The following is a 15,498-nucleotide window of genomic DNA, read 5'->3' on the forward strand; positions in this document are numbered from 1 at the left end:
CATGTGAGTGCATGGGGAGGGCTTGTGTATTACATGTGAGTGCATGGCGAGAGTCATATATGCACATGTGTTTGGCAAGCATGTTGCATATGTACATGTGAGTGAAAAGTTGTTCCAGATTCCACTGCCATGGCCGCTGAAACCTCTGCTTTTGCTTCGGGGACAGGCAGATCTGCAGGGACCCAGATGAGCCTAAACATACACTATGCTTTACAAGGTAGCAGGTGGTACCAGTGGTACCCCAAATCTGTGCAAAAGAGCTTTGGGATGAGGAGATTCACATAAAAATACCCAGAGTCTGGCCCCCTTCCTCCCTGTCTTTCTTAATGAAGGATAGCCATGCTCAGAACACCAACAGGCTCCTAGGTTCTGTACCTATCTGGGTCTTGGGGACATTAAGTCTTGACAATACCATATATACTGTATACTTAAGGGTTTGTTGTTGCTGTTTTTGTTGTTTAAGATTGGATCTTTTTATGTTCTGCAGTGCTGGAGATGGAACTCAAGGCCTCCTGTGTGCCAAGTAAGCCACACCCTAACCCTAAAGATAGAATCTTGAGACCAACTATTACAACCCACCCAGCTGGATCACCCAGTTCGGTTCCCCCTCCCCCAGATAAACTGTCAGCAGGACACTGGAAACAAACATAAAGGTTTTCTTCTACATCAGAGAGAGGAAGCCGGATAATAAAAGCTGGGACAGGGCAGTCAAAAGCAGTCATAGAGACTCATTCCAAGGCACGAGTGCTCAGAGCTGTCTAAATACTTCTCACTTTGGGCCCAGAGATTTTCAGGACATTCTTGATAAACCCGGGAGCCTGCATACTCAATAGAAAGAAGAGAACAAAACCAAAACAATACTGACTGCAGCAGGAATAAAAATAGCAGTAATAATAACAATAACAACAGTAATAGGAATAACTACTACTACTGCTACTAATATTATTACTATTATTATTATTATTACTATTTTTAAGAAAAAGTTTGGGCGTGCTGGAGCCATGATGGCTCAGAAGTTAAGAGCAGTTGCTACTCTTCCAGCGAGGCCTGCGGTGAGCCACTCCGTGGTGGCTCCCAGCTGTCCAGTTGTAGGAGGTCTGCCGCTTTCTTCCAGCCTCCTTCCTCAGGCACTGTAGCTATGTGAATGTGTATGCAGGCAAAAAAACATGTATAAAATAAATGTTTTTAAAAAGTAGGGGGTCGGCAAGAGTAGACACGGCAAAGGAAAGAAAGCAGGGACTCAGTCAGGTGTCTTCATGCCACATTCACAGACACACTTCACTGTGGCTAAAAGGTGGTGGCTACCCAGGGGTCCAGTGAAAGGAGGGACAATAAGCTGAGGCTATCCAAAGGAGGTGGCCACTCAACTTTCCAAAGGAAGGCACTGGTAATACATGCTGCTGAACAGACTATGCCAGGAAAAGCCAGCCAGCCACAGTACAGTGGGGTGACCCCACAGGCCGGAGGGTCTCCAGAGCCAAGAGTTCACAGAGAGAACAACATGGTGGGCACCAGCATTTGAGGAAAAGGTGGTACTGGATGGGGACAAGCTTCAGTGGGGAAGATGGGAATGTTCTGAAGATTTTTCTGTATTTTAGATGGGGTCTCATGTAGCCCAGGATGGCCTTGGAATTCCTGATCCTCCTGTCTCTACCTTCCAAGAACTGGGCGTGCACACCATACTGGTCTGGGAAGTTCTGGACCTGGCTGGTAGGGACAGTTTTGAGGCATTGTAAATGAGAATCACACAGTGAGCTGGAGTCACCATGACGCCCATGGGGGAGAATGTTTCCTGAATGTTAGTTAGCAACAGGTAATGTCTATGGGATGGAACTTCTAGCTCCCAAATGTCCCATAATGCAGTTAAGTTCAACGATAGAAAGATTAATGCTCACAATTAATTCTTAAAGTTTAAAATTTTTGTTTGCAGAATAGGAGACAAGTTTGCAAAATATGTAAAGACCCTGAATACAAAATATAGAATGATAGGGTCATTTAATGCCAACACTCAGGAGACAGAAGCAGGTAGATCTCTGTGAGTTCGAGGCCAGCATGGTCTACATAGTATGTTCCAGACCAGCCATGGCTACACAGTGAGACTGGTATGAGAAATGTCAACAATGACTAGGGTGAGGAATAAAACAACTCAGCCGCCTTCAAAAGGAGACCATGAAGAAGGGTACACATATGTCACCCCACAGAAGGGCAAGTGCAGCCAGGAAGCAGTCTTACAAGTATGGAAGTTCAGTGAGGTGTCTGTGAGCCACCCCACCCCCACCCCAGACCGTAGCACTTGCTCCTAAGGAGTCACTTGCAACAGGCCATGTAGAAACAAACCCCTGCCTGACTGTGCATCCCTGAAAGTGACCAGGACCCAAATGGTCTGTGGTCCTGCGGGTATATGTCAAAGTGCTAGAAAGCATCAAACAGGGCCCATTGTTCTGTATATAGCAGGCTGTGGCGACTGTCCTGTTCAGCTTGGGAGTTTAAGCCCAAACTGGTTATTTGAGGGATGATGTTCTACTCTTTATCCCAGCCATTCTTTTTTCTTTTCTTTTTTTTTTTTTTTTTGGACAAAATCTCACCAAATTCTTCAGGCTGTCCTAGAACTTTTTGAATCCTCTGCCTCGGCCTTCTGAGTGGTTGGGATCACAGGTATGTTACCAGTAGGCCTAATTATGTTTTTTATTTTATTTTATTTTATTTATTTTATTTTATTTTATTTTATTTCAACAAACCTGTTGTGGTGACACAATCCCAACCTGGAAGGACAGAGGCAGAAGAGTCAGAAGTTTCAGGCCAATTGCTACAAACTGCTACAAAGCAAGTTTGAAGCCAGCCTGAGGCTTTAATAATCTGTCTCAAAGAAGCCAACAAACCACGAGTGCATATATTGTATGTTCAATTTCTATGTCTTTATGTATAAGCCAAAATGTCATTTAAATTAGAAAGTAAAAAATATGTGTGTTGGACTAGGGATATAGCTCTCAGGTGGAGTGCTTTTCTATCATGTGGGAAGTTCAGAGTCCAGCCTTCTGTTGTACAACAGTTTCCACCAACATTGAAATATTCTGTCATGCAGGAAAGCTCCTTAAGCAAAAAGATAAACAACTCAAAATATATTCAGGAAGTCCCTGAAACTGACCAGATTCATTAGGCCCCTTTCTGCTAGAGTAAGCAATAAAAGTTGAGAATCCCTCTCAGAGGAGCAACACCAAGCTACAAGGAAAACTAGGAGACCAGAATAGCTGCCAGGAAGAAGCAGAAACCTGCTGAGCTGCCTGGAAGAAGTTTACACCTCTTCCTGGAAAGGACACCCTCCACCCTGTCCAGCGCCTTCAGGCTGTGCAGTGTGCTCCTGGTTCCTGGCTTTGTGAGCTGTCACTCACTATGCTGGGGTGGGCTTTGGTGATTCAACTGTCTCTGAGTCATTTCTGCTCCTGTAAGTAACCCCTCACCATCCTGTAAGTAATCCCAATATAACTCTTTGGCTCACCAAGTTGGACATTGGTGGTATCCTTACTTTGGTCCATCATGGGCTCCCTATCTGGGATGAGTAGGTGTGTGTGTGTGTGCGTGTGTGTGTGTGTGTGTGTGTGTGTGTGTGTGTGTGTGTGTTTTGAGTCTCCCAGGAAGTTTCATCACACATAACTCTCGGCATTGCATACACACATAATAAAAGTAGAAAAATGTCCAGGAAGATACCTAGCCAAACAAAAGGGAAGTAGCTACTGCTATTCTAGAAGGGCCATTTTACTTTTCAGACATGCTAATACTTTGGTGTGTTCCCAGTACTTAAAACCATTCTGTCATTTAAATAACAGAGAACTGCCGGCCTTACTCCCCAGCTGTCCTTTCTTTCAGCGCTTTCAGAAGAACCTCTCTATAACCCTGGGAGCACCCTCATATGGAGGTAACTTATCAGACTTCTTCCTTGGAGGCTCCAAGGGCCTCCTTGGCACCCTACAGTGTCACTCAGGGTTTCACAGGTCTGGGGGAGTCAGGGTGAGGGGTTGGGGGTGAATACAGACAAGACTCTCCTCTTCCTTGCTGTGTATCCTTGAACAAATGGCTTAGCCTTTCTGTATGCACGTCAGTAAAACAGCACAGAACCTTCCAGACCTGCTGTAAGGGTGACACAAAGCAGGTACTGGGTCCTCCAAGAGGCCATCAAGGAGACTAATGGGTGGGTGGCACACACCCTGTGGACATATCCTTCTGGTACCTCTGGACAGGTGCCTTCCTCCCAGGTCCTCTTCCTGTGGGACACAGTAGGATGGGCCTGGCATTCATCGAGCATGTCTGCATCTTCCCATTCCTGCCCACTCCAGCTTAGACTGGGTTCACAAAGTAGGGGAAACTGAGGCCGATGGGAAAAGGGGGTAGCTCAATTCTTGGACAGAATGGGATAGCTGTAGTAGGATTGTTCCCCTGGAGAGGACGGAGGCCCTGCCAGCTGCTGACCTAGCCCATCTGTCCTTCCACGCCCAGTGCACACTGGGGCTCCCCAGGGTACCCTGAGAAAAATGCTGCTTTTCCCTCTCCCTCAGTGTGGGCGGGCGGTGCTACTCTGAGCTAAGCTGTAGCTGCAGGCTGTGAATCAGGTTCTAACTCTGAAAGGATGCTGATAGGGCGCCCCCCACCCCCGCTAACTCCGTGCTCAGAAAACCTTATACTCAAACCCCTAACTCCTGTTCCAGACCACTGACCTCTCTAGTGTTCACCTTCTAGGCCTATTCTGCCCCACTCTCATAGGTAAGACCACCACAGCATCTATCTTAACCCTTCAATCTAGGAAATATTTCGGACATCCTAAAACATAGCAGGCAATGGGACCTTTGTGATCCTTGGTATGTTTCATGGCACACTTGCCAAGTTGAAACTGTACATTTATACCTCATGGTTTCTGTTGCCAGCAACCTGTGTTGCCAGCCAGGTCTCCAGCCGGGTTCCCTGCTGTCCTTACCAGGCTAGACCTGAAGGCAATCCCTGCCTGGCACTCACTGGAAACCAGAGCACTGCTGGGGAGGAATTGTGAAATCCTTGCCAGGTCCCTTAAGTTCGGACCTGCTCAGTCTCCACAGCTGTGGGGATTCTGTTGTTGCTTTCAGAAAGACACCTGTGTCACCACCACAGTGGAGTCTTATGTAACCAGCAGTGACACCAACAAGGACATCTACCTTCTTGGCACAGTTCCCACCTGCCATCTGGCACATGGCACTGGGAGCTGGGAGAATGGAGGCTGCATGAAGCGTCTGCCTCTACCCTAGCTACCGGGGTTCCCTTCCCTTCACACCCTTCTGCATGAGAAGGCAGGGCAGGGGCGGGGAGAGGGCAGGGCAGGGGTTGAGGGGCAGGGAAGCAAGGCTTCCTCATTCCTGTGTCAGGTTTCCTCAGTAAAATGGACTTACATTTTTCTGCACGTTTTCAGATTTGACAAACGTGGTAGATCTCTGCTCACCTGCAGCACAAGACTTTAATAGGTCCCAAAAACTGGGGATAGTATCCAGTCCTGCAGGCGATGTGTTTTTTCCTATTATAAAGTTCAGTTTATAGGTGAGGCTCAGTAAAAGACTAACAACAGTAATAACGAAACAGAACAATCCCACAATAAAACCATCACCATCCTCTCTCCAGCCATTAATTAAATAGAATATGTGTATCTGAATACAATCAAGGCACTGATGACAGCTAAGTGACTGCCAGCACTGACTTGGTGGTGGGCAGCACACACACTGGGTCACTGGATGGAGGATGTGAGTGACTGACAGGTGGGCAGCACACACACTGGGTCACTGGATGAAAGACACTTTATGTTCTGGGCAGAATGAATGAGAGTAGGGAGTGATGATATCAAGCAACTGAGAATGGTACATAGTTTAAAGTCTATGATTTGTTTATTTTTGGAATTTTCCAGTTAATATTTTCTATCAGGTAAGTGAGGTGTGATTGTAGCATCAGATACTAAGAAACTCTTTTCTTTGTTACTGTCACATTTGAGGTATTTATTCACATAACACATAAAATTCTGGTTCATTCATTTTTGCTGCAATAAATAGTTCACAATATAAAGTTAATGTGGTATAGCTGCTCATTTTCTTTAAGATGCTTAAGTGAGCGAGCTGGAGAGATGGTACAGCGGAGAGAACACTGGCTGCTCTTGCAGAGGATCCAGGTTTGATTTCCAGCACCCACATGGTGGCTCCCAATGAACTTTAACTCCATTCTAGGGAATCTGATGCCCTCTTCTGGCCTCTTTAGGCACTACACACACACACACACACACAGACACACACACACTCGGTGCACAGACATACATGCAGGCAAACCCCCATTAGCATAAATAAAATCAATCCGTTTTTGAAAAGGGCTTAAGCTAGCTATTCTATTTACTGCTATACACGGCGCAGCAAGAAGTGTTGATGTCCCTACACCCTGAGAGATAAAAGCCTAGAGGTTTACCGAGACAAGGGTCTTCATACACTTGAATCTGTAATTCAAAAATTTCCCACCTAATGGTTTTGTTTCATATTAGCCACCAGAGAATGGGGACACCGGGTGCCTAATTCCATCTGCACTTCCTCTTGTCCAGGTTTTACATATCTGCTACCAGGCTCTCACACTCAGTGTGATTGCTGCACAGAGAATCTCCTAGAACCTACAGCTGACTAACCACCCTGCTCCCAATCTTTGGAAGGCCTCCCAGCTCAGTACACTCTCCAAGCCTAGCCCTGGCCCTGGCCCCTGCTCTCAGCCCCTGTGCCCCACGCACTCCCAGGCACCTGTTCTGGCCTCTGTGCTGGGGGTACTCACACTTCCAGTCTTCCCTTCAACTGAGAAATAAACTGTCCCCAGGTCCTGTGTGTAGTTAGACTGTCTACAGTGAAGGCGGCATTGCCCCTGCACAGAGCAACTGTGCAGAGCTGTGTTTAATGACTGATTAGTCTAGGGCTGGGAACAAGCTCTCACCCTTGGCACTGCTCAACGCTGGGGCTGAGTCACAGTGCAGGATGACATGGCTACCTGGAACAGAGATGCCAGCAGCAGCCCTCCTCAGTCACTGCCAAATACCCTTGGGAGAGGAATTATTTCCCCATTTTACAGGGGAAAGGAGGAGACTGAGACTCAGCAAAGTTGGGCAACTTTCTCCAGAACATACAGCTGTGAAGTGGCAGAGCTGAGATTCGAACTCAGGTCATCTGACTTGGCAGTCTGCACCCTTAGTCGATGTATAACCTTATCTCTCAGTCTATCAGCTCACTCTTTCATCTATCCGTCCTCATAGCTGTAATCCAGGCCCATCACTCACCTGTCACTGCCAACCCAGGAGCCCATCCATCCATCCCTGTCACCCATCCATCCTAGAGGAAATGCGGTTGGCCACCTCGGGCCCTGAGAGGAGAGGAGGCCCTTCAGCTGCCCATCTGGTGGGGTGGACGGGTGGGTGGGCTGCCCCCCTGGGCAGGACTACAGAGGCTGGAGGGAATTAGGCAAGTTCCTGCCAGGACCATCTAATTAGGAATTCTGGCGATAAGCAGATAGCATCGGGGTGATTAGAATCCTTTTAAAAAGCCACTCCATTAATTAGAGAGACAGAGGGGCCTCTGGCTGCCTAATCAGCCTCCATCAGCTTGCCTGGAGAGGGCTTTCTGGGGCTGCTGTGTGACCTTGGGTGTGCCCTGCCCTCTCTGGGCCTGCTTCTGTACTGAGCTGGGCTCTGCTGACATCACCTAGTTATCTGAGGTCCTTTCTCTTTCCAGAGTCCTTTTTGAGACTATGGATTCCAGACATCACATGTTGAATCCCCAGATAGGAGGAAGAAGTTGTGTGTGTGTGTGGGGGGGGTCCCACCATCCCACTAGTGAACAAGGATGGAGATTTACAGAATGGAAGTGACCTCAGAATTGTGGAATCAGGAGCACAGGGCCTGGGTGTTGAGCATGCCTGTTCATAATGCTCTACCCTCAGATGCTATGCTTCTCTCACTTGGATCCCAAACACTTTTCAGACTTTGGGACCCCAAGATGTTAGTCAGAACCTCTTTGTAGAAGTGGAAGCCACTTCGGCATGCTGCCACCAAGTGGCTACCCAGTTCTAAGTTCTGTATCTTCCTTTATGGCCCACCTAGGGGGTCTCCATTGCCAAGGCCCCTTTGGCCCAGTGAGGATCTGCCCTGGATGTGCTGAGGCCCCCAAGTCATTGTGGTGTTCTCTGTCCTGGGCAATTGCTGAGCCTGAGCAGTGATGGGGTCTCCATGCTGTCTCCCTTGGTCAGAGAGATTCCATCTGCATGAGGAGGGCAAGGAAACGCACCTAGAGAGTAGAGGCTGGAAGGAAGGCTCCACCTGGGATATGAACAGGACAGCAAAAGAAATGCCAGCAAGACAGGAGAGGAGCCTGTTTGGGCTGGGGGAATGACAGGACTTCAGGGGACATCATCACCCTGAGTCCCTTGGACTCAGTGCTGTAAGCACATCACTGTCCTGATGGCATGGGTATAGGGACCTCAGACTTCAACACCTACCTGCGTTATCCACATCAGCGTAAACAGCGTCATGTGTTCCAGTCTTCTCAGTTCCAGCTCGCATCAGAGACACCCTCTGACATGGTGTCTCTACCTCCTCAGTCCCTGTTGCCATGACCACCCTCTTTACATCCTCACCGTCTCCAGCATCATCGCCTCTGATGGGGTCACATCCTCATTGACTTCCCCATGATCACTACTTCATCATCACCACCACCTCGACCATCCAGACTGAGATTCGCCACCACCATGTTGTCTACCATCATCACCTCCATGGTTACCATAGTTACTACCACCACCTCCATCACCACCATCATCTCTACCCCCATCACCTTCTCCTCCATCATGCCACCTCCAACATTACTTCCACATCACCCACTGTGGCCACCTAAAGCTGGTATGGAGTTGCTTCCTCCTTCCCTCCATTCAGCAGTCTCACACCTCTCCAGCAGTTGCCTTGAGACTTGCAGAATCGTGTAAGGGAGAGTCTTTCCCACCCACCAGACACCAACCCTCACAGAGAGCTGGGCAAGGGCTGTCCACAGCACAGTACCAACAACAGCATGCAGAAGCTCTGGAGCCTGGTGTCTCTGACCCTTCTCCAGGGGCTCCACTAATGAGGCCTGGGAGACTGAGCTGGAGCAGCCCCTACAGTGAGCAGATGAGGACACATGCTGGGTGTGTGCCACTACTGGAGGTGGTGTGGCACAGTAGCAAGCTGAGCCACTCATGGCTTCTGCCCCTTGCTGCCTTCATAGGAGTACCACCTTCATCAACATCATCCCTATGGCCTCTGTCCCTGATAGTAGGACCATTGATCGCTACCTCCTGGCCTTCCCATCCTCTCCATCCCTAACCACAATGGAGCCCATGTAGCCTTCACCTGAAGCCAGCCAGCAGCAGCAGCCTGGGTTAGCAAGCAAGCACTGGTGTGGAGCATGGAGCCTGTCCTGCACTTGGTGAGACGGATGTGGGTATTGGCAACCATTACCTCAAGTGTTCCCAGAATCTGTTGTCCTTCCTGGCCTTTGGGACCCAAGAGAGCTACCATGGGCCTTGCAAGTGTCTGCAGCTGGGAGCCCAGGAGCAGTGGGAGATAGAAGGAGGAGAGGGAGGGCACTGGAGCAGAGAGAGGTCCACACAGGACTCCACAGCACAGGACGATCTGAGGACCACAAAGCTGGAGCGCCTGTGACAAGCCAGGCCAATGACACTACAGAACCTCTTGTCCATTAGCACCCCGCTATGATATGCTCCCACCCACGGTACAGGCTTTCCTTGGAGCTATGTCCTTCAGGGTCTGTCCCCTCCTTCATACTGCCTACTCAAGAAGACAAGTGTCCTCCGGGTCTAGGACGAGCTTGTTTCCACATTTTTCCTCCTATGAATGAGACCACATTTGGTCTCCAGGGATTAAGAGGAAGCATGTCTTTGGGGCGCTGTCCTTGTCACCTCTACTTTGTATTGGTCGTTTATATCTATCTAGGCTAAGTGGAACACGTCTTCTTGCAGGCCACCACCACTCAGATGCCCCCAGGTTCCAGTTTCTTCTTCCTCATCTCCCTTACTGATTTCCTGCGTGATCCTGAACTGTGGCTGTCTGTCTCTGAGCCTCATTCATTTAACAAAACTTTCCTGATCATGAACTGTGGGCTGGCTGTGTCCCAGCTGCTGACAAACGTGCCTACCTTCCCAATGCCTCTGAGAATCTAGAGATAACAGGTCACAAATCTAATAGACCTCTGTCCCCATGTACCCCAAGTTATTTGGGGCCTCCTCAACCCATCACAGCAGCCTAGACTCACGGCAACCCAGATTCAACTCAGGAGACGAATCCCAGAAAGCCTTTGCTCCTTGTTGACCGCTGCTCCCTAACTTTGGTGTCACTGACCCAACCCTGTCGCTGACCTTGCCTCGCCTCTTTGGCTCCCCGGGAGCTGGACAAACAGCTTCTGTGTAGCCAAACTCACACTGCAGGCCCACCACAGTGATCAGCCCCACCACAGCTGTGATGTGTGGCGCTTGGCTGAGGGGGTGGGGGAACTGGCTACTCTGTGCTTATGTCACAAAGGGCCCTGGTCCCAGCTTGGAAGGGGCCACCTTGGCCTGGCCCAGAGCGGCACTGTCCCTACCCCCAAGCCCCTCTCAGTGGAGGCTCCACCTGTCCCTGAGACTGGGGAGGATGGAAAGCTAAACTCACCACCCAGAGCCAGCAGATTCCAGCAAGTCCCCCACCCAAGGGAGGACCCCAGCCACTTGCCTCAGCCCTCCTCAGTCCTCAATCCCATCCAGTCCCCCTCCCCCAAGATCCTACCATGGCCAACTACTATGAAGTGCTGGGTGTACAATCAAGTGCCTCCCCTGAGGACATCAAGAAGGCCTATCGAAAGCTGGCTTTGCGTTGGCACCCTGACAAGAACCCTGACAACAAAGAAGAGGCCGAAAAGAAGTTTAAGCAGGTTTCTGAAGCCTATGAAGTTTTGTCAGACTCTAAGAAGCGTTCTGTGTATGACCGGGCAGGCTGTGAAGGCTGGAGAGCGGGTGGCGGGGCCAGTGTCCCCCACGGAGGTCCCTTCGGTGCTGGGTATCCCTTCCGAAATCCTGAGGATATCTTCCGTGAGTTCTTTGGGGGACTGGACCCTTTTTCCTTCGAATTCTGGGACACCCCATTCAGCGACCGAGGCCGGTCCCATGGCTTACGTGGAGCCTTCTCTTCGGGCTTCGGTGAGTTCCCAGCTTTCATGGAAGCCTTCTCATCTTTCAATACTCTGGGCCGCGGTGGGGGCAACCGCTCCACCTTTTCATCCACTTCCTTTGGTGGCTCCGGTTCTGGCAGCTCAGGGTTCAAGTCAGTGATGTCATCTACTGAGATGGTGAACGGCCGTAAGGTAACCACCAAGCGCATCATCGAGAACGGCCAAGAGCGTGTGGAGGTGGAAGAAGATGGACAGCTCCGGTCAGTCACTGTCAACGGCAAGGAGAAGCTCAAGAGGGTGGACAGCAAGTGACAGCCACCTAACCCATCCCTGGGTCAGCCTAGGGGGCCACAAGGGGCCACAGTAGTCGCAACCTAGTGGTTAATAAATATGCCAAGTGACTTCGTGTAGAGTCCTCTCCCATCCTTAGGGGTGTGGTGTGTCACTGCAGGCCCACTGTGTGGATGCCACAACTCTACAGACACACTTAGGAACTTGTGGCCTCCATGCCCAGCACCAGCCATTCCCCACAGGAAGCCCAGGGGCAGGTCTTTGGATGGTTATTAATCCCGGTCACCTGCACCATCCTACTACCATCATGGCCTACCTTACCTACTCTTCCCGTGTCCCTTCTCCAGGATGACCTCCATCCTCACAGGCTCACCTGCTCAATCCCCACTTTTCCTCACTCATTAACCAAGTAGGGGCCATCCCAGACACAGGCTTTTATGTCTGTCTTTCCTGCCCTGCCTTCAACCTCCTGGCTCCTCCTGCTCTGATCATGAAGCCTCATTTCCACCATGAAGCTCTGTAGCCTAACAACTACTACATCCCAGGCCTCAGCATCCCCATCTTGCCCCCTGTGACTCTCCCATCACACTTCTCTCTGCAAATAATTCAGGTCAGGTCCCTCACATGGGCAGCAGGCACTGTCCCTGTCTACGCCATGATTATGCTCATGGTTGGGAACCACTGGACGGGGTGGTCACAGCAGTGTCACAGCAGAGAGATGGGCATGGGGATCCTGGGCCAAGTTGTCTGGAAAGATCTTATGAGGGACTGACAGCTCAAGAAAAACATTCTGGGTGATGGGAACAGCATGTGAAAAGGGCCTGGGGCAGGAGCAGGCTGCCCTGCTGGAAGGACCAGAAGAAATGAGCAAAGTGAACCAGGAACTTCATGGAATGCCCTCAGTTTTTCCCTACTGAGGTCCTTGACTTCACATTGTGCAAGATAAACTGAGGCAAAGGGAAAGGTTACACAACTGGCAGACAACTGAGCCAGCATTCCATCCCGGGTTTTAGTGTGGAGGACTCGCCTTTAAGCCGTGCCCGTGGTGACAATTGCTGCAGTGAGGGAGGGCAGGTGTGCTTGGACAGTGCTTGCTTCCTGGGTGTTGCAACAATCACTAAGGACCCTAGGCTTCGGGCTTCGAAGTGGCTAGTGACCAAGTGTGGGTCCCAGGTAGGGGACAGGTCCTATGGGCTGAGCGGATGATGATCTGTGCAGAGATTGCTCATATGTAAACTCCAGCATCAGGAGGGATCCAGCCCATGCTGCAGAGAGAAAGGAAGTAAAATACAGAGGCCAAGGGAACAGCAGGCCCAAGGGATGTTCTGGTGCTTGTGGTGGAGAAACAACAGGTCAGGAGGCCTTAAGAGAGCCTGATTAACTGAGAGGCCCAGGGAAGGACTTCTCCCTAGTTCTCCACATAATACTAGGAAGAGGACCATTTGGGTAGGGGTACAGGCCACTGAGAGGACCTTCTTCTATCTCTAGGAAGCCAGGTATCCCAAGATCGTCAGGGCTAGCCACTTGCAGCAAGTGTGATTGCAGAAGCTGTTGAGCCTGAGCTCCCGGCTACAGCTCCCTGGAATACGCCTCAGAGGTTCTCAGCCAGCCGGCAGCTGGAGGCAGCTAACCACGTTACTGGTTAGGGCAAGGGAGCTGGAGAACACAGAAGGCAGAGCCCAAGCTTCCAGCCCTGCTTGGGGACTAACTTTATCAAAGTCCCCATGGCACTAGCCACCTGACCTCTGCCCCCCGTTGACCTGCTAATGTCCCCGATCACTGGCCAGCTACAGCAGCCTCAAGTGGGCTTGCTTAGGGCAGCCAGCTGCTGGGCAAATCCAATTACAGCCTAGCAGCCTCAAACAGCCACACGCTTGCTCCAGTTGGGTGCCCAAAGGAAATCTGGGTGCTTGCCAGACTCAGGGATTCTAGCATCTCAAGAATCCTGGTGCCAGGGATCAGTTGGCTTTTCCCTTCCTTAGTCTCAGGCTGTGAGTTCTCTGTCTCCAGCACAGGCAAGACATGGCACTCGCAACCCTTCCTCAGGGCTGCCTCAGGTCCTCTACCTTGGGTCCCAACATCAACATCTTTGCCCATATTGCAGAAGGAATATCTGAGGCCCTGAAGGCTGGGGCACCTGCTGTAATACCACAGGCTAGAGGGATGCTTCCAGAGAATAAAGCCAGAGTCTTAAACTGGTTCTTTCTCCCCAGAGTATTGCTTGGCATCGCACTGTCCTCTCTGCTGGACCACACTTCCTGGGAGCCATGGACAGCATCCACTCTGGTTTTTCTGTGGGAATCCCATCTCAAGGTGCTCCTGTGTGAGAAGCGGGACCTGCTAGTCTCTTTCCAGCTCATTAAATTATTCCTGAAAAGTCCACTGGCTGTCATCTCCTGGGTGGTTTCAACAAGCCTCTCTCTATGTAGGACATTCTGCCCAGGACAAATGTCTTCTAGACCCGGGACTGGTTGCCCGTGCCCCATCCCTGTCTTAACTCTCTGAAAGGGCTCACATGGAGACTAGCCAACCACAGACCACGCCCACCCTGCCCTCTGGTACATGAGGGTCTGGGCACAATGCTAAACCTGTACCCAGATGCTTGCACTACTCTGTTGTCTCTACCTGAGTGCCCCACCCTTTCCTCTGACCCTGTTTGTTTAACCTCAACCCACAGCCAGATGAATTTGTAGAAATCTAAAAGTGAAAAATCAAGGGCATTGTGAAGTACTCAGACCAATAAAAGCCATCATCCTGGTGGTGGCCTTGTGAGGCCTTGCGTTACCTGCCTCATAACCTCTGGCTTCCCCTTTGTTATGTTCTAGCCTCACAGGCCTCTTCACTGCCCTTACCAGCACCCCGCAGAGTCCTGCTCCAGGACATTTGCACAGGCTGTGCCCAGCATCCCAGCCTCTTTCCTCCCCGGGGCCCTTACAGCCCTGCCCAGTCCACTCAGTGCTGTCCCTCTTCCCACCCCAGCCCCTGTGTAGTCTACCCCGGGCTCTCCACCTCAGCTCACCCATCCAGCTTTCCCAGCCTCAAAGGCCCTTTCAGACTGGACAGCTGCTTTCTGTGGTCTCCACCCCCAAGCTGCTGTGCCCTGCAGAGGCCCTGATTGCCCAAAGGGGCCTAAGCCTGATGTGGAGACATATAACACAGATTCACGTAGGATACCATGGACTAGGCGGTGAGATGCCTGAAAGTCGACAACCTCTGCTCTGGGCAGCTGGGCTCTCTGCGCCTCAAGGCCCGGCCAGGCCAGCTTTCAGAGGGCTAAGGTCCATCCCAGCTGAAGGGCACCGGGCCCGCCCAGTGCCCCCAAGCTTTCCACTGACCTAAGGAATAAGTATGGGTGATCAGCCTGTTTTATAGATGGAGAGACTGAGGCTCCAGGGGCAAGAGACCTAGCTAAGGTCACCTGACCCCACCGTGAGGTGGTCTGCCCCCTGGTCCCCTCGCCTGAGCAGGAGGAGTGGGTGGGGCACAGGCAGCCTCCCCTCCCTCTGGCCCTTGATGTTATCACAGCTGATTTAATTTCAAAGACGGATTGAGCCATGGTGGGAGGGAGAGCCACTATCGCAGGGCCATCTGCCCTGTTGTCATGGGGATGGGCTCCCTGGATTGTGCGGGGACCCAGATAAGGGAGTGGGCTAAGGGGGTGTGGGTGCTGGGACTGCAGAGGGACTGAGATCAGAGCAAGCCAGGGCGGACAGGGAGATGGAGGGGAGGCATAGGGACAGGGAAGAACCTGCAGAAAGGAGAACTGAGCAGGATTCAAGCAGGGCCAATGGTTGCCACCCAGGTGACTGGGGACCAGCATGCTCATTCCCCTCATCCTGCCCCACAGCCTGACTGAAGCCAGTCTGCCACTGGCCCAGAGGTATTCCTGCTGGTCTGGAGACTCCTCTCTGTCCACTGGGGAAGGGTGATAGTGCCAGATACCTCCAGTCGGCTGTCTGCTGTGACAGGTTGACATGCCCCTGACACC

General features: G+C 51.1%; 1 protein-coding gene across 1 annotated transcript; it reads left to right on the forward strand.

Moving 5' to 3' along the window:
- Window positions 1–10,625: 10,625 nt before the first annotated feature.
- On the forward strand, window positions 10,626–11,613 carry Dnajb8 (DnaJ heat shock protein family (Hsp40) member B8). The gene has a single exon (XM_028782981.1). It carries the CDS (start codon window positions 10,839–10,841, stop codon window positions 11,529–11,531), a length of 693 nt encoding a protein of 230 aa, XP_028638814.1. The 5' UTR covers window positions 10,626–10,838; the 3' UTR covers window positions 11,532–11,613.
- The last annotated feature ends 3,885 nt before the right edge of the window (window positions 11,614–15,498 follow it).

The sequence above is a fragment of the Grammomys surdaster genome, unplaced genomic scaffold, assembly GCF_004785775.1.
Source record: "Grammomys surdaster isolate TR1022 unplaced genomic scaffold, NIH_TR_1.0 948, whole genome shotgun sequence".
In the NCBI taxonomy this organism is placed as follows: domain Eukaryota; kingdom Metazoa; phylum Chordata; class Mammalia; order Rodentia; family Muridae; genus Grammomys; species Grammomys surdaster.